At 37.1% G+C, this 16,655-nt stretch overlaps 1 protein-coding gene across 1 annotated transcript in view; it reads left to right on the top strand.

The window, feature by feature from the left end:
* The window catches only part of Rsrc1 (arginine and serine rich coiled-coil 1), a 372,541-nt gene that overhangs the window by 1,673 nt on the left and 354,213 nt on the right, over positions 1-16,655 (top strand). Inside the window, exons 2-3 of the mRNA XM_077793852.1 lie at positions 12,259-12,461; positions 13,286-13,411. Of these exons, the coding sequence (XP_077649978.1) occupies positions 12,268-12,461; positions 13,286-13,411 (320 nt within the window). The 5' untranslated portion in view covers positions 12,259-12,267. The remainder of the gene's footprint in view (positions 1-12,258; positions 12,462-13,285; positions 13,412-16,655) is intronic.

Raw genomic sequence — 16,655 nt, 5'->3', positions numbered from 1 at the left:
CAAAAGAAAAACAACCATATTAAGTTTGAGCTTCGCTACTTTTGTTTATCGTGGACTGTTAAAAAATAGATGTTCTTGGAAAGAAAGATCCCCCCATAAGATTTAAATTTTTAAAATTATATTTTTTGGGCTGTTTTCATGGAAACCATTTGTTATATGGGAGGATCATCTATATTACCGAGTCATTTGTCTGTATTTTAGGACAAGGCTTGCTGTACAAATGCCTGTATATAGCCACAAAAGAATATGTACTCAGGAAAGTTACATTTACTTGAATGTGTAACAAATATGCTGTTTCGGGGACGTTTTTAAATACATTAAATATTAATACAGTTAAAAATAATTGTTCATTATCTTGGACCTCATACTATTAGTAAAAATAAAAACAATTACACATTAGAATGAATATATTCTACCCATTGATTAAAGGAGCAAAATGAACTTAGTTGATAATTTGAAAAGTTCCATCAAAACCACCTGAAACATTTGTAAAAAGAAAACACTATTATAATTTGATATATAAGGGTTTTCTCAAATATATGTAATTAGAGACTATATATAACTTTGTTATTCCACAATAATCCTTGGATTAAAATGTTCACATTTGGTGAATTTAAGAAATATGAAAATCATGCTTTTTAGAAATCGTTTTTAGGTATTTATGATTATAGGAGCATTTGCTTTTGTTACTCCAGAAGAGTCTCAAATTCTCAACCTTTCCAAAGTTATATGAATTTAGAAACAATTTCACATTGAGTTTTGGTCTACTATCTGTAATAATATTAATTTTGATACTATCAGAGGGTAATAATTATAGAAATGTTATCCTTTATGAAACTCAGTTTTTAGGATTATTTAGCATAATAACCAGTAATGGACTCAGTTAAAAGGATATGGTGTTTCAAGAGATCTCAAGTGAAGGTGTTAAATACCTATTCACAAACAGCTCCAAAATAACTTCTATTGGAAGTCTGATATGGGATCCGGAGATCCTGCAGTTACTGCTTTGTCCTTTTAAGTAGATGACTTTTGAGTTTGAACTCATATTCCAAAACATAAATGAGAAGGCTCAGACACAACCGTTGTTTAATTGAAACCAATATATTTCCCATGATCACAGTTTATTGGTTCATTTTAAGTTAGAAATGGTAATGCTGACATCAGAGTGATGAGAAGTCTTCAGTATCTGAGCACAGTTTCCTACCAGCCTAAATGAAGTTTAATTTTTTAAAAATCCAACGTTTTATAATCATGTATTAGTATGTGCAATGAAGTTCTAATGACGTTATTTCACTGAATAGCAAACATTTTCTAGAGGCAGGATTTTTCAAAATGCAGCGTTGGAAAAAAATCATTGAGGGTGAAGCTCAGCTGACAGCCTGTGGACAGATATACAGACTCCAATAAAATTCGGAACCCCAAGGATTCCCCAGATCTTGAATTATTTAAAATAAATATGCAGTGTTGCAGATAAGTGTTAAAACCATCCCTCAAGACTGGCTAATTACACACAGTTATTTATGAGAAAGAAATGCATTGTGGTGGTGATTTTCACCATCTGATATCTGCAGAAAACTGTTAGCTTGATTATGTTGTAATAGTTGTGAATGAATTGGTTCTTATAGTGGCCCCAAAGCAAGGCTAATAGTTGATGTGCCTCATTAGCTTTGTTTACTTAAATAAAAATGATTGTCATACCAGGACAAGTAAGTAACATAGAATGAGTAATAGAAAATGCTAGATTGCTTTAATTTCTATTGATTTAAAATTTAAAATCTCCAAAACAAACTTCTTCTTCCCGCATCAGGCAGATTTCTCCTATTTCTCCACCAACCAGTTACTTGAGTCTTAGAAACTAATTTGCACCCACCCTGTGAGTGCCTTCACCTTCAGGGCAGAAGAAACATCGACTTTTAATGTATTTTTGCAAATAAATCATTGCAATTTAATCACACACGACTCTATACAGGCACACTCCCATGATTTATTATTGTTGGGCGAGTTTCCCCCTCCCCCAGCAGGAGATGACCAATTTTAGTACGTGTAGGCGTCTTAACATAACTTTCTACGAAGCTGATTTGTTTCCTGATTATCTGTGACGATAGAGGCAATCACTCAGGCGATTACATTCTCCAGTCCCACCTTTATTGCTTTTGGGAACAAGAAAATCCAATTATACACGCACGCAAAAGAAACACTAAACAAAAAATTGGCGTGGTGACAATCGACTTCCTCGGCGTTCTCACCTCTGGCAGCCTGCATCGATGCACTCGACAGATCAGCTGCCGCTGCCTGGCGAGGGAACCCGGAAGGCGCTGCGCTTGAACTGAGGCGAGTTCCGAGGCCGCCGGCGGCGCGGGGTCTGAGGAGGTTTCTGGGCGGACTCGGTACGGCAGGGGCGAGCCCCAAGCCCCGACCCAGGTGATGCGGGTGCCCCGGGCCCGGGGGCGACGCCCGAGGCCTGCTGGGGCTTGAGGCTGCGTGGGGCTGGCGCGGCCGGGGCGGGGAGCGGAGGCCGGGACTTGGAGGAAGGCCGGGGCGGGGAGCCGAGGTCGGGGCGGGTGCAGAGGTGGGGCGGGGCGGTAGGGTTCGGGTGGCGAAGGTAGCGGGCAGAGGCCGTCCCGCCCCCCTCTCCCAGACCTCGGCCTCCCGTCCTCTAACCCCTGCCTCCTATCCCGGCCTCCGGCAGCCTCCTGCGGGACGTAGGGATACGCGCCCCCAAGGGCCTGCGGGTGTCTACGGCTGTGGGCTGGGGTCACGTGACAGCCACGCTGCCCTTGAACTGCTGCTTTTGTGATGGCAGTGATGGTGTCCACAGTGCACGTTGACTGATCTTCATTCCGGGTGACTTTAGGGTCACTTCTCGCTCACATGCTGTCTTTACATATCGTTATTTTTTTTGGCACCGGGGATTGAGCCCAGGGGTGCTTAACCCCTGAGCCTCATCGCCAGCCATTTTTTGTTTTTATTTTGAGACAGGGTCTCGCCAAGTTGCCAAGGCTATCCTCGAACTTGTGACCTCCTGGCTCAGCCTCCCGGGGTGCAGGGGTGCCAGGTGTGCGCCTTGCGCCTGGCTAGACTTTGTATTTTTAAACACAGACCGGAAACCTAAGGAAAAATTTGTTTTTAAATTTCCAGAATTAGCAGTAACCCAGTTGTGTTCCACTTAATCAGGTAGTTAAATTCAATTGTCTAGTGCTGTCACAGGAAAGTATTCGAGTTGTCATTTTTGAGCTTAGATGTGAAGGCTCCAAGTGAAGGATTGGAGGAAATGTGACAGGTGTAACCTTGTGGGGAAATGAGGTATCCTTTGAGAGCTTCTCTAGTCTTAAAGTCTATAAATATTCACTCTCTTTGTAGGCAGAGGAGATTTCTTGCTAAGTGGTAGCACTTTATTGCCGTGTTTTGTTCAATAAGAGGGCTAAAATGTCTGAAACTGAAAGAGACAAAGGCACCTGGCACCTGTCTGTTAACTGGCCTCCACTAGTCCCAGAATACTCTGTGTGCGGGGCTGTTACAAATTGGAGAATTTCTACAGTAGGATCTTTCGGAAGGATTTATAAGTATATTTTCTGCTTTCATTTTCGAACCATTGGAGGAATTCCTCTTTAAAATAAAAAAGGCACTAATCTAGGAATTTTTGCTTGCCATAGGAGGTGAGCTTGGGCAACATTATCCCTTTTGAAGATTTTCTTCCTTAGGACCAAATTTTACCTCTGTTCTTCCATTGCTTTTTCCTGGTTCTGAACATGTTTGTGAACTTTTTTGTATGCTAGTTTCATCCCATCTTAACTTTTTTTTTTTTTAAACCTCTTTGAGGTGGATTGATTTCCCACTGAAAGGACTGATCTTTTTCCTTTCTTTTTTTTTTTTTCCTTATGGTATAATCAGGATCAAAGATTATGCCTTGATATACTAATGAATGAGTGGTAGAGAAGGACTTATAAATTGCCATATCCTAGAAAATTTTAAATATTTTTTTTAGTTGGAGATGGACACACAATATCTTTATTTATTTGTATTTGGTGCTGAGGATCGAACCTTATACATGCCAGGCAAGTGCACTACTGCTGAGCTACAGCCCAGCCCAGTCTTTGAAACTTTTGTTTGTCAAACTGATTGCCTATTTTCTGAAAAAAATAACTGCTTCTTGTTCACTTATTAGTAACAGAACCATCTTTGTGTATGCCTTTCAGTTCTCTCTGGTTTATTTATTTGTTTTTTGGTGGTACTGGGAATTGAACCCTGGCAAAAGGTGGGCAAGACCTCTACAACTGAACTACATTCCCAGTGCTTTACTTTTTAAAAAAATATTTTTGAGAGAGGGTCTTTTTAAGTTGCCCAGGCTGATCTTGGACTTGTGATCACATTGCCTCCACCTCTTAAATCTCTGGAATTTTGGGCCTGTGCCACCAGTTGGCTAGATGTCTTTTCTTGAATGACCGTGTCTTTCAATCTTTCACATTTTCAATCACAACTTTATAAGAAAATACATTTGTAAACTGTTGCTAAGGTAATTTTGTAAGTTATTCTGTAGTCATCACTTGTTCTGACTTCACTTCTGTATTAGGAGGAGTTGGATGAAATTTGTTATCATGAGGCTAAAACTCAGAAGAACTAGAGAACAGAAAACCAAGAGTTGTAGGAGTTTGGTCCCTGTGTTTTTTCTCCACTTACAGATAAACTGAACATTGTCAGCTTGTGGAAAGCTGAAAATCTGTGATATATATATCCTTGTCTTTACCTTAAAGACCTGTTAATGTCTCTTCATTCATTGCATCTTATCAGTGGTGTTACATATGAAGAGTTCTTCCTCACAGGACTTTGTAATGGAAGTCAATCACCAGGACTTGAATGAGCAAGAGTATTCAGTTATATGCTAATTATATGGGAAGCTAGGAGTAAGTATGCATTTAGAGTATAAGTAGGAACTCAGTACCTGTCATTTATGAAGTCCATTTGGGATCCACCTCAGACTTGCTTTTAGTGTTCCCTTTCTTTTCTGAATAAGTGAAGTTAGCTGCCATTTCTGGCTTTATAAGCTGCCTTTTTTCTCTTACTGTTCATTATACTGCAGTGTAATTTTTCTGAGATATAAATGAGTCACTTGAATATTACTTGTAGTTTTGTGACAGTGGAATTTCATCCAATGTGTATTTTGTTCCACTATGGAAGTATCTTCATATCTTCTGTTAACTTTTCTGGATTAAAGGTAGTCGCCCTGTCTCTGTTATGGATGAGCTACATAGTTTATAATTAGAACAAATGAATCTAACTCACCTTCTCTTGATTTTTTTTGGGGGAGGGGTTATCAGCAAGATATTTATTTGGATGTTTTTCTTTACTTTTTTTCTACTTCATGTCTATGCAGGGACTTAATAAGTAGGATGTAATGAATAATGTGATGACTGTAGGTGACTTAGAACAGTTTTCTCAAACTCTTTAGTCTTAGGATCCTTTTATAGGCTCAAAAAATTGTTGAGAATTTCAGGAAGTTTCATTTATTTGGTAATATCTTTAATATGTATTTTGATAGTAATTAAAACAATTTTTTTGAAATGTTTTTCAATTAAAATAATAAACCCAGGGCTGGGGATATAGCTCAGTTGGTTGAGTGCTTGCCTTGCATGCACAAGGCCCTGGGTTCAATCCCTAGCATCCCAAAATAAAAGTAAATAAAATAATAAACCTACTACATTGTAATATTTGATATGAAAAATAGCTATTTTTAAAGCAAAACATAATAAGAAAAATGACATTATTTTCCATTTCTGCAAATCTCTAGTGTCTGTCTTCATAGAAGACAGCTGGATTATTGTATCTGCTTCTGCATTCAGTCTATTGAAATCAGTTGCCTTTAAAAAATTTTTTTTCTTTAGTTGTTGATAGAACTCTATTTTACTTATTTTTATGCAGTGCTAAAAATTGAACCCAGGGTCTCACATGTGCTAGGCAAGTGCTCTACCACTGCGCTGTGACCCCAGGCCAGATAAGTTGCTTTGACTGAAGTTTATGAAGAAAATCCAGCTTCACACAGATATGTTGTTGGAAGAGATAAGTGTTTTCATAGCCTTTTCCGATAACTGCTTTTTTTGACACTACCACAAATCTTTACACAGGGTTGGTTATAATGTGGCATTTTAAACAGCATCAATGAACTTTTCTTGCTCTGGTATGTTAACATTTACTGTTTTTGTCCTGCACTATGAATGAATCTTTCCTACCGATGCTTTTGCTACAGGGCCTGGACAGCTGGAAGATACTGGTTCACTGAGTTAGGTATATCTTTCAAATGTTGACACCCTTTATTATATCATATTTGTTAACATCACTGTGAATCTTGTAAGAGAAATCTAACTTGGGAAGTTTGTATTCTCATAGAGGCAGATATAAGTTATCCAAAATTCATAGTTTTGCTTGAGAACTTGGATTTCATTCTTGGCAACAAATACTTTTCCTTGCAGTGAAAGGCTGTCTTCATTCATGTTTGAGAAAAAGTTTGCCAAACAATGAAGTCTGAATAATTTGTCAGTTGTTTAACAAAATAGTGTTGCATAATGAAAGCAGCTAGTTGGGCTTGCAATTCAGATGCGTAAGTATCCCTTCTTGAGACAGTTGCTTACCATTCATTCTTCCAGGTATGATAAAAATTAAGTGTATTTCCCATTTCATCACACAGAATGAAAAAGATGTATACTCAAGGATTCAATGTAATAAAATTAACAATTTGTTCTCTTTCACCAAGGACATTCTTAATTGAAATTGCCCGCCCTTTCCTTTCTTTTTTACTGTGATTGTGTGGCAGTGAATGGGCTGACTACAGTCTGGTGTGATGCCTCTGCCCTGATTTGTACTAAGATGTCAGTGGTTTTGTTCATCTTCAGTGTAAAAGTTAACAGTGTTAAAATGAAAACAGTTTTGGACTCTTGGAGCCCTGAAAGGGTTGGTAGGAATCCAAGGGTCTTCAGGCCCCATTTTGAGAGTTGCTACTCCACTAGAACATAAGCCCCTTGAGGGCAAGGACTTGGGTATCTTGTTTACTGATGTGCTCCTTAAATCTGAGTCTGCCAATTTCCTGGCTGCTTTCCCTGTCTTCAGTGTTAGAGCACTTGCATTCTCAATCTGCAGTGTCTTTGTTTAGTTTACCCTCTCCTTTTGGTGGAACATATGTTGAGTAATTTCCTCAAGAGAGGTGAGTGTAAGGTGTAATTTTGAGACTTTGTATGTCAAAAAATGCCTTTATTCTAAACTCATACTGAACCAATGATTTGACTAGATAAAGATTCTAGGTTAAAACTTATTTTCTTTCATTGTTTTGTTGAGTTTTCATTGTGGCTGTTAAAAGCCCAATGCTTTTTATTATATCTGCCCCTCCCTCAACCCCCACTCTTTTTCTGTTCGGAAATTTCTGGTATGTTCTCTGTTTCCTGGTGTCTGAATTTTCTTTTTCTTTATGTGGTGCTGGAGAGTGAACCCAGGGCCTCATGCATACTAAACAAGCCCTCTACCACTGAGCCACATACAGCCTGGTATATGAATTTTTTATAAGACATGCCTTGTGTATGTCTTTTTGAAAAATTCATTGTTTCAGGGACTTAGGGCAGTGCATATCTTTCAGTTCTGGAAATTCTATGGATTTAGTTTTTGGATAGTCTCTTTTCCCTGTTATTTTTTATGGACTGAATATCAGTTAGGTATTGGACCTCACAGATTGACCCTCCTTTGTTTATCATTTAAGTCAAGTGTTCTGTGAATGGTCTGCCTTCTGCCTATTCTTGTTCACAGGGTCATCTTATATGTTTCTGAGGATATTGATTGTAATTTTTGTTCTTGAAGCTTTTTTTTTTTTCTCAGTTTAGTCTTCTGTTTTCATTTTTCTTCTTCTTCCTTTTTTTTTGGTACTGGGGATTAAACCTATTGTTGCTTAACCACTGAGCCACATCCCAAGCCCTTTTTATTTTTTATTTTGAGACAGGGTCTTGCTAAATTGCTGAGGCTGGCTTTGAACGTGCAATCCTCCTGCCTCAGCCTCCAGAACCACTAACCACTGCGATTATAGGTTTATCCTACAATCTAGTTTTTGCTCAGCTTGTTTTTTTGTCTTTTATTTATTTTTTATTTTTGGTGCTGGGGATTGAACCCTGGGCCTTGTACAAACTACCTATACTTTCTACCATCAAGCTATACTGCCAGCCTTTGTCTTTTATAATAATGGTTTTCCTTACTTGTATGGTTATCTTTTGTTGTATATTCACTAAAAAGTTACAGAAAAAGAGTTTACAGAAAAATCTTAAGGTTTGGACTTTGTATCTGTGGGCTGTGTTATAGAGTTATTGAATTAGGGCTTGGTATTTTCTTCTGGGGTATTTTCTTCCTTATGCACTTACGAATCTTGAGTTAGGGATTGCTGAGTTTTTGCAAAAAAGAATGCTCTAGTTTTGCTCCCAGGATGCCCTAGCTTCAGGGTTCTCATCCAGGCTACAGAGGGCTGTGGCTTTTCCCTATAGGTGCAGGCTTTCCTGAGTATAACTTTTTTAGTTTGGCATCATTCTGACCTTTTTACTGAGCCCTTGGACCTGTTGCTACATTGGCCTCCTTCAAAAAACAAAGAAACAAAAACCAAATAAACAAAACTGTCCTCAACTGCTGGAGTTTGGGGGAAGAGCAGTCACCTGGCTGGGTAGAAAAGGGAGGAAATCTAGGGAGCTATTTCTTTTACAGAAGTTGAGTCAGTTCCCCTGTTTTTAGCTTAATGATTCCTTGTGCCTGCTGGGGTATATGGTGTCTCAAATTCCCATTCTTTCTAAGTCTGGTTTTTGTGAATTGGCTTTTTTCTTGTTGGAATTCTCTGCAGTTGCTTGGTATTCAGCTTTCTTAACTCTCAATCCTCCATCTGTTTTTCATTTGCTAAAAATTTGTTGACACGTCTTGTCTACTGTTCCTGTTGTTTTCTCTTCTAGTCTCTTTATCCTTGTGAATTTGTACTTTTTAATTTCTTTAATCTTATTAATCTTATTTAGTTATTTTTAAAACAAGATTGTAAGAGGGTAATGCAAAGTTACTTTAATTTAAACAGTTATTCATGGGTAAAGAAAGTTCTTGAGTTCCTAAAGGTGAAAACACAAAAAAAGAAAGGTAAAGCCAAGAAATAAGAAAACTTAGATTACTATAACCTCTCAGTGGTGGTAATAATAATGACTGATATTTGAAAATATGTACATACATACATAGGTATGTAGATATCATATATGTAATGTATATATGGATATATATTATGTATAAATGGATATGTACACATGTTTAAATATATGTAGATATATGCTAGCTGGGTATGGTGGCTCATGCCTGTAATACCAGGGACTTAGAGGCTGAGGCAGGAGGATTGCATGTTCTAGACCAGCCTTAGCAATTTAGTGAGATTCTCAACACCTTAGTGAGACCTTGTCTCAAAAAAAAAAAAAAAGAAGAAAAAAAAAAAAAGGACTGGAGGTGTGGAGATGTAGCTCAGTGATAAGGTGTCCCTGGGTTTAATCCTTAGTAAAAAAGAAAAAAGTAGGTATATACTTTATGAATGTCTGTACATATTTATGAATGTATGTACCTATTTACATTCTACATATGTCTGATTTCATAATCATGTCATTTTAGAGCTGGAAAGGATTACAGTGATCTCTTACTGAAATCAGTTTCATGTTTCAGTGAGGAAACGGGCTTATTAGTGACTAAAAATTTTAAAATCAAGTTTTCTCAATGTTTTGTTATATTGTAAACAGTAAGACCTCAGCTAACTTTAGGTTCAGAGCTACATATAAAATTCTTAATCGTGGCTCAAGGTAAATAGCTTAAAGTTTTGAATTAGTCCTAACAAGTATTTCTATTGGTATTGCATTGGGATCATGGAGGGCTGGCTCCTCTGTGATCTTGAGAACAAGTAGTAATTTAATACTTTGTTGTTTAAAGTAATGACATTTAACTTATTTTGAATACATATTGAAGGAAGATGTGAGCTTTTGTTTATCTGATCTAAACCATTACATATATGGATCCTGCTTTTTTTTTTTTTTTTTTTTTTAAACCAGGGGTGCTTAATGACTGAAACACATTCTCAGCCCTTTTTATTTTTGGGACAGAGTCTCTCTTAAGTTGCGGAGGATGGCTTTGAACTTGCCATTCTCCTTGTGGGATTATAGGCATGCACCACTGCTCCTGGCTGGATCCTGCTAGAGATTTAAATTAAGACAGGTAAACTACTCATTAGCTGAGTTAATTACTAAATACAAAATTTTAGGTTCTAAGTTTGTTTTTTCTCTATATACTAAATATACAAACATTAACTGTATAGAAATAGATTTCAAAAAAGAAAAACATGAAACATTATATTTCATCACTTAAATATTACCAATTTTTATTCTTATTCATATGTACACTTTCTTATAGTCCACACAGATGAAATAATGCAAATCTTCATGAATATATCATTCTCTAAAATTTAATCTTCCAAATATATTTCCAAAGTACAATTCGGCTGGCTATCAAACAGCCACTAACATTTTAAAGGCTTTTTGTAAATTGTTTAATAACTTCCTGAAGGATTTATAACACCGCTCTATCTATATACTAGCAATATGTGAAGAGTTGATTGACTTCACAATAATTTCTCCAGCTTTGGCACATCAGTTAAAATTTCCTCAGATTTCACAAGTGAGTTGATTACAGTGCATTATTGAAGACTGATGAGGTCCATTTAAAAATCTAGAATTCTCAGAAAAAAATTTGACTGTAAGGTACGCAAGTATCTTGTCTTCAGGGAAGGCAAAAAGTAGGGAGTAGGTGGTCAGTTACCAAACAATGTCATATTTAATGATAAATGCAACTTACAATATCATAAAATTGACATAATGAACTGTTTTCAGGATTGACTCTTGAGAGACATTAGAAAAAAATGAGGAAAATTTATTTATTTATTTGATATGGGGGTTTGAACTAGGGGTGTTTTACCTCTGATCTACATCTCCAGATCTATTTATTTATTTATTTTAAAGACAATTTTTAAAAAAATATGTAGTTTTAGTTACAGGTGGACACAATGTCTTTATTTTACTTTATGTGGTGCTGAAGATCGAACGCAGTGCCTCATGCATGCTAGGCGCACCCTCTACCTCTGAGTCTCAACCCCAGCTCACTATTTTTTATTTGGAGATACAGTCTTGTTAAGTTGCTGAGGCTGGCCTCGAACTTGTGGTACTCCTGCCTCAGCCTCCCCAGTTGTTGAGATTGCGGGCATGTACCACCATGCCCATCTAGTGGTGTTATGGTTTGGATGTGAGGTATCCCCCAAAAGCTCACCTGGGAGACAATGCAAGAAGGTTCAGAGAACGGAGTGGATTACAAGAGCTTTTACCTGAACAGTGAATTAATCACCTGATGGGATTAATTGAGCAGTAACTGAAGGCAGGTGGGGTGTGGATAGAGCACGTGGGACATTACATGTATGGCTTTGGGTTATATATTTGTATCTGGCAAGTGACAATCTCTCTGCTTCTTGATTATCATGTGAGCTGCTTCCCTCTGCCAAACTCTTCCGCCTGTGATGGAGCTGGCTGTATATTAACTGAGACCTCTAAAACTGTGAGCCCTTAAATAAACTTTTCCTCCTCTACAATTGTTCTGGTTGGGTTTTTAAGTCACCGCAGCAAAAAAGCTGACAAGTAGCAGATTTGAATTGTTCGAAAATTATAAAAGGAGTTCATTGATGTCCTAGAAGATTATATTAGACATTTTTCTTGTGTCTTGCTAAGAAACCATGCACATTTAAAATTTTTTCTCAAATATGTCTTTAAAATTTTTTACAAAGTAGGTAGAGTAAGGTGATGCACATCTGTAATCCTAGCATCTTGTGAGACTGAGGCCTGAGGCCTGCAAATTTAAGGCCAGCCTAAGAAACTTAGCAAATCCCCATCTCAAAGTTAAAAAAAAAGGACTGGGGATGTGGCTAAACACCCCTGGATTTAATCCCAGGTACCAATTTTTTTTTTTTTTTAAATAAAGTATTCATGGCACAAGCCTGTAGTCCCAGCTGCACAAAGAGGCTGAGGTAGAAGGATTGCTTGAGCCCAGGAGTTCAAGAACCAGCCTGGGCAACATAGTGAGAACATGTTTAAAAATTTTGTTTTATTTTTAAAGAGTTGTATAAAAACTTGTATGTTGAATTTTGCTTATTGTGTGCCTATGTTAGAAATAATTTTCTTTGAATTTAAGCTTATAGAAATGGGACGACGGTCTTCAGATACTGAAGAGGAGAGCAGAAGCAAGAGAAAAAAGAAACACCGTAGACGTTCATCTTCAAGCAGTTCGTCAGACAGTAGAACTTATAGCAGAAAGAAAGGAGGAAGGAAATCAAGATCAAAGTCAAGATCATGGTCCAGAGACCTTCAGCCACGTTCACATTCTTATGATAGAAGGTGATTTTCATCATTTTTATTTATACAGTAATGAGGGCAACTTTTTTTTTTTTTTGTACTGGGGATTGATCCCAAGGGTGTTGCTCTACCACTGATTATATCCCTAATCCTTTTATTTATTTATTTATTTATTGAGACAGGGTCTTGCTGAGTTGCTCAGGCTGGCCTTGAACTTGTTATCTTCCTGCCTCAGCATCCTGAATTGCTGAGATTACAGGCAGTGCCACTGTGTCTGGCAAGGTTGACATTCCTTAATGTTCATGTTTGTTTATTTTTAATTTTGTTGGATAAAATATTTTTCTTTTAATAGTTGCATATTTATGAGGGTGAAATCATAACTCAAAAGGTTTTTTAAAATCAGCTCTAATAGTGTCTCTGGCTTTACTATAATTCCTATATTCTTTTTTTAAAAAAAATATTTATTTTTTAGTTTTAGGTGGACACAATGTCTTTATTTTACATTTATGTGGTGCTAAGTATTGAACCCAGTGCCTTACATGCTAGGCGAGCACTGTACCACTGAGCCACGACCCAGCCCTCTTCCTAAATTCTTTATGGGCAAGTAGATATAGTCCATGTACCTTGTTATCTGATATTTGGAAAGGTAGTTTGCTACTTACAACTCATAATGCCTTAGTTAGTAGCTTATCAGATTCTTCCATTTTGAACCAGTCATCTGACTGTACAAGAGAAATACCTTTTAATTTATTTGCTTTAGGGACAGAGGGAGACAGTAAAGATGAGATGACCCTTTAGAATCTAGATTTCTCTCTAATTCCTATAACAAATACTTTTTATAGGGATGATATTTGACTTTATTTCAGACGCAGACATCGGTCAAGCAGTAGCTCTTCTTATGGCTCTAGAAGAAAACGAAGTAGAAGTCGTTCAAGGGGTCGAGGGAAGTCTTACAGAATCCAGAGATCTAGATCAAAAAGCAGAACAAGAAGGTATATTTTATTGGTTTATTGCTGTTCCCAAATCAATGACTTTAAGCAACTCTCATTTATTTTCATTATTTTTACAATTTTGACTGACCTCAGCTGGCAGTTCTTCTGCTTGTCTCACCTGGAGCCGATCATGCAGTTGTCATTATCTGATGACAAGGACAGCATCTGATGGCTTGATTGGAACTGGGTGGTCTGGTGTAACTCTACTGTATACCTGGTATTTGGTTCTGGCTCTTGATCCGGATGCATGTAGCTTCTCATTCTCTAATAGGCTATTTGGGCTTTTTCCTGTTATAGTGGGTGCATTCAAGAGTGTAATAGCTGAATCCATAGAATCTAGTTAGGTCTAACCTCAGAAATGATATGATATTTTATGGCCGGAATATTTGTGTCCTCCAGAAATCATTTATTGACATTCCACCTTCTATTGTGACTGTATTTGGAGATATAGCTTTTGTGAAGGTCAAGTTATTTGAGGTTGTAATGTTGGGACCTTAATCTGATAGGGCTGGTGGCCTTGTAAGAAGAGGAAGAGAGAGATTATTCTCTATGTCCTCAGAGGAGGCTATGTAAGGATATGGAGAAAAGGCTGCTGTTCACAAGACAGAAGAGAACCCTGGCATCTGGATCTTGGAATTCTGTCCTGTAAAACTAAGAAAATAAATTTCTTTTGTTTAAGATACCCAATCTATGGCATTTTGTTACTGCAACCTGGACAGACTAATGCATGAGGTATCTCTCCTCCTGCATTTGGTAGCCTTGCTCACTCAGTGGTGAAACAGAGAACAAAGTACTTGAAGAGTTTGTACATTGCCATCAGTGGTAGAAAATACTCCATAATTGGGTAGGAACTGTGGTATTGAGTGCCTTGGTCAAAGTAGGTGTTTAGAAGTCATTGAAGACTTTTGAACAGGAGAATGTTGGGATAAAAAAAGGATAAAGCAGTATTTTAAAAGGATTAGTATCTAGGACTGGGGAGGTAGTTCAGTGATAGAGTGCTTGCTTAGTATGCCGCCCTGGGCTCAATCTCCAATACTGTTAAAAAAAAAAAAAAAAAAAAAAAAAAAGATGGTTTCCTTTTCTTCGCTTAGTGCTATGTACTGTTAGGCTCTAATCTGAATGTATATTAGCAGCCCAATTTTTTTATCTAGGCATAAAATATTATAATTCTATGAATCTGAAGTTGGATAATAGCAATAAAGTCCAGATATTTAACTTTCCTGACCTTTTATTATTTGGCCTTAATCTCCCCATTTTTTCTAAACATTCTATGTATAAACCACTTTGTTTTATGTAGCTTTGTTCTCCAGAGTTGCAAGCTTTGTTGATTTGAGCATGCTTCCCCCCCCCCAAAAAAATGCCATCATCTTTTCTTTGAGAATTCTTTTTAATCTATAATGTTAATTCTATTTAACCTTTACTTCTCTTTTCTTTGAATTCTTTTTTTGATTTTTACTTTTTTTCCCCAAGTCAAATTTAACTCACCCTTTTCACATATGTTTCACATATATTTTTTGATTTGAAACAATGAGTATTATGTTTTTGTTATGCTCATTTTAGAAACTCTTGTAGAGGACTCTCTCTTCTAGGGGACTCTTTTGTAGGAGATTCTCTTGGTTAATCCCTTGCTCAGTAAAAATGCATTGACTGAACAATTAATTGAGGATTTTAAAGTTAGGTAGGGAACTGTTTTTTTTTTTCCCATTAGGAAAGTTTTATTTTATTGATATTTTATTGATATGTAGAAGCAAGGATTTATTCTGGAGGCACTTATTTGTCTAAATGAGAGACTGATTACCAGAAAGCAGTTTCAGTCAAAATTTCCTATAAGTGGGAACAGAAATAACATTGTTCTTTTTATGTTTATTATTATTTTTTTTTAATGTATAGAGTACTTTCAGGTATGGTGCATCAGTAGAATCCAAAAAGCTTCTTAATTCCCAGTGTGAGGGTGAGGGTTTTCCCACAGGGAGAGGCTCATGACCTCTGGGAGTGCAGGGGCTGACCTCATTGCTATTTCAGCCTGAAGCTGTATATTGGTTGTTTTTTCAGTAGTCAGTGGAAATCTTAGCTCTCTCTCTTTGTGGCACAGTGGGCTCACCTGGAAGCTTCCCTGCCCAGGCACCTACCTGCAATACCTCTGGGGATTGGGAAGTATAGTCACTTTCTTTTCCTTGACAGTGTAAGGAAGACATTGAGGGGATAGGTGGTGAAGTTGAGCCCATAGTAGATAATCCTGCACACCTGCTATTGAGTTTGTAACTGTTGGGCTGTCTTCATTCTATGTATGAAGAAAGTTGATTCAAAATCACTGGTTCCCACTTTCCTGCATTGATATTGTGGTTCATATTTAACTATAATAACTAAATAATCTAGACACACTGAAGAGTCTTATATTTTGAGAAATTACATTATTCATGCCCTATTACATTATTTTTGGAAAATTATTTAGATATTTGTTTGTTTGTTTTGTGGTGCTGGGGATTGAACCCAGGGCCTTGTGCATGCAAGGCAAGCACTCTACTAACTGAGCTATGTCCCCAGCCCAAAAATTTATTTTTCAAAGTGCTTAAACTAAGTGAGTTTCTGGGTTAACCTTAGTTTAACAAGAAAGTTAAACAACTCATTCCTTGAACAGTTTAATCAATGCTTTAATTTAGATATAGAAAATGAAAGTAGTGATTTTTTTAAAGAAAGCATAATATATGATTTTAAATCTGAAGGTGTGTTATCGATCTCTGCTTTTAATAGCAGACAGTGATTTCAGATGAACAAGTCAAATACTTCCAGAAAACTTCGGTGTTAAGTGTATACAAAATAATTTAAAGATGAAGTATGCCTAGGGAATGGCAGGAATTGGGAAGTTAAAAGTTTGAAGTTTCTGTGGGTGAGTTATGGAGTTATTGGACAATTGTGCTTTTTAAGATAACTTTTTATGTTCTTGAAGTATTCAAATTGTGACCTGTAACTTCTTTCTCCAATAATGAGAAGCCTTCCCTACTCCACAGTATATTTACTTGCATAATTATAGAATATAGACAACAGTTTTAGAATTGCTAATTTATATCACTATGAAAAACAAACTTACAAATTAGACTCCCCCCTGCCCCCCCGTCACCCCCCCCCCCGTCACCCCCTCCCCATGCCAGGGTTGGAGCCCAGGAACCAGCAACCATTCTACCACTGAACTGCACCCCCTGACCTTTAAATAGTTTTTATAGCTTTTTAAATCTGTACCCTAAGG

The sequence above is a fragment of the Urocitellus parryii genome, chromosome 2, assembly GCF_045843805.1.
Source record: "Urocitellus parryii isolate mUroPar1 chromosome 2, mUroPar1.hap1, whole genome shotgun sequence".
Taxonomy (NCBI): domain Eukaryota; kingdom Metazoa; phylum Chordata; class Mammalia; order Rodentia; family Sciuridae; genus Urocitellus; species Urocitellus parryii.
The sequence above is the reverse complement of the archived record's forward strand: the minus strand, read 5'-3'. Positions and strand labels throughout refer to the sequence as shown.